The following is a 219-nucleotide window of genomic DNA, read 5'->3' as shown; positions in this document are numbered from 1 at the left end:
CGCCCCTCTCCCCTCCCCTCCGAGCCCCCGCTCACTGGGTGCGCAGGGTGAAGGCCGCGCTGGTGATGGAGGTGGGCAGGCTCAGCCCCTTGGTGATCTCCCGCCACAGCTTCTTGTTGATGACCTCCACCAGACCCCCCTTCTCGGTCACCAGCGTGTACAGCATGTACAGGTCCAGCACCTGCTTGGCCATGATGGGGATCCGGTTCACGGGGGTCC

At 66.2% G+C, this 219-nt stretch overlaps 1 protein-coding gene across 1 annotated transcript in view; it reads right to left on the bottom strand.

Moving 5' to 3' along the window:
- Positions 1-219, bottom strand: part of ARID3A (AT-rich interaction domain 3A) — a gene marked incomplete at its 3' end in the record, with an annotated part of 15,998 nt that overhangs the window by 1,304 nt on the left and 14,475 nt on the right. The window contains exon 6 of the mRNA XM_017743809.1: positions 35-219. Within this exon, the coding sequence (XP_017599298.1) occupies positions 35-219 (185 nt within the window). The remainder of the gene's footprint in view (positions 1-34) is intronic.

This window comes from Corvus brachyrhynchos, unplaced genomic scaffold, assembly GCF_000691975.1.
Source record: "Corvus brachyrhynchos isolate BGI_N302 unplaced genomic scaffold, ASM69197v1 scaffold219, whole genome shotgun sequence".
NCBI lineage: Eukaryota > Metazoa > Chordata > Aves > Passeriformes > Corvidae > Corvus > Corvus brachyrhynchos.
The sequence above is the reverse complement of the archived record's forward strand: the minus strand, read 5'-3'. Positions and strand labels throughout refer to the sequence as shown.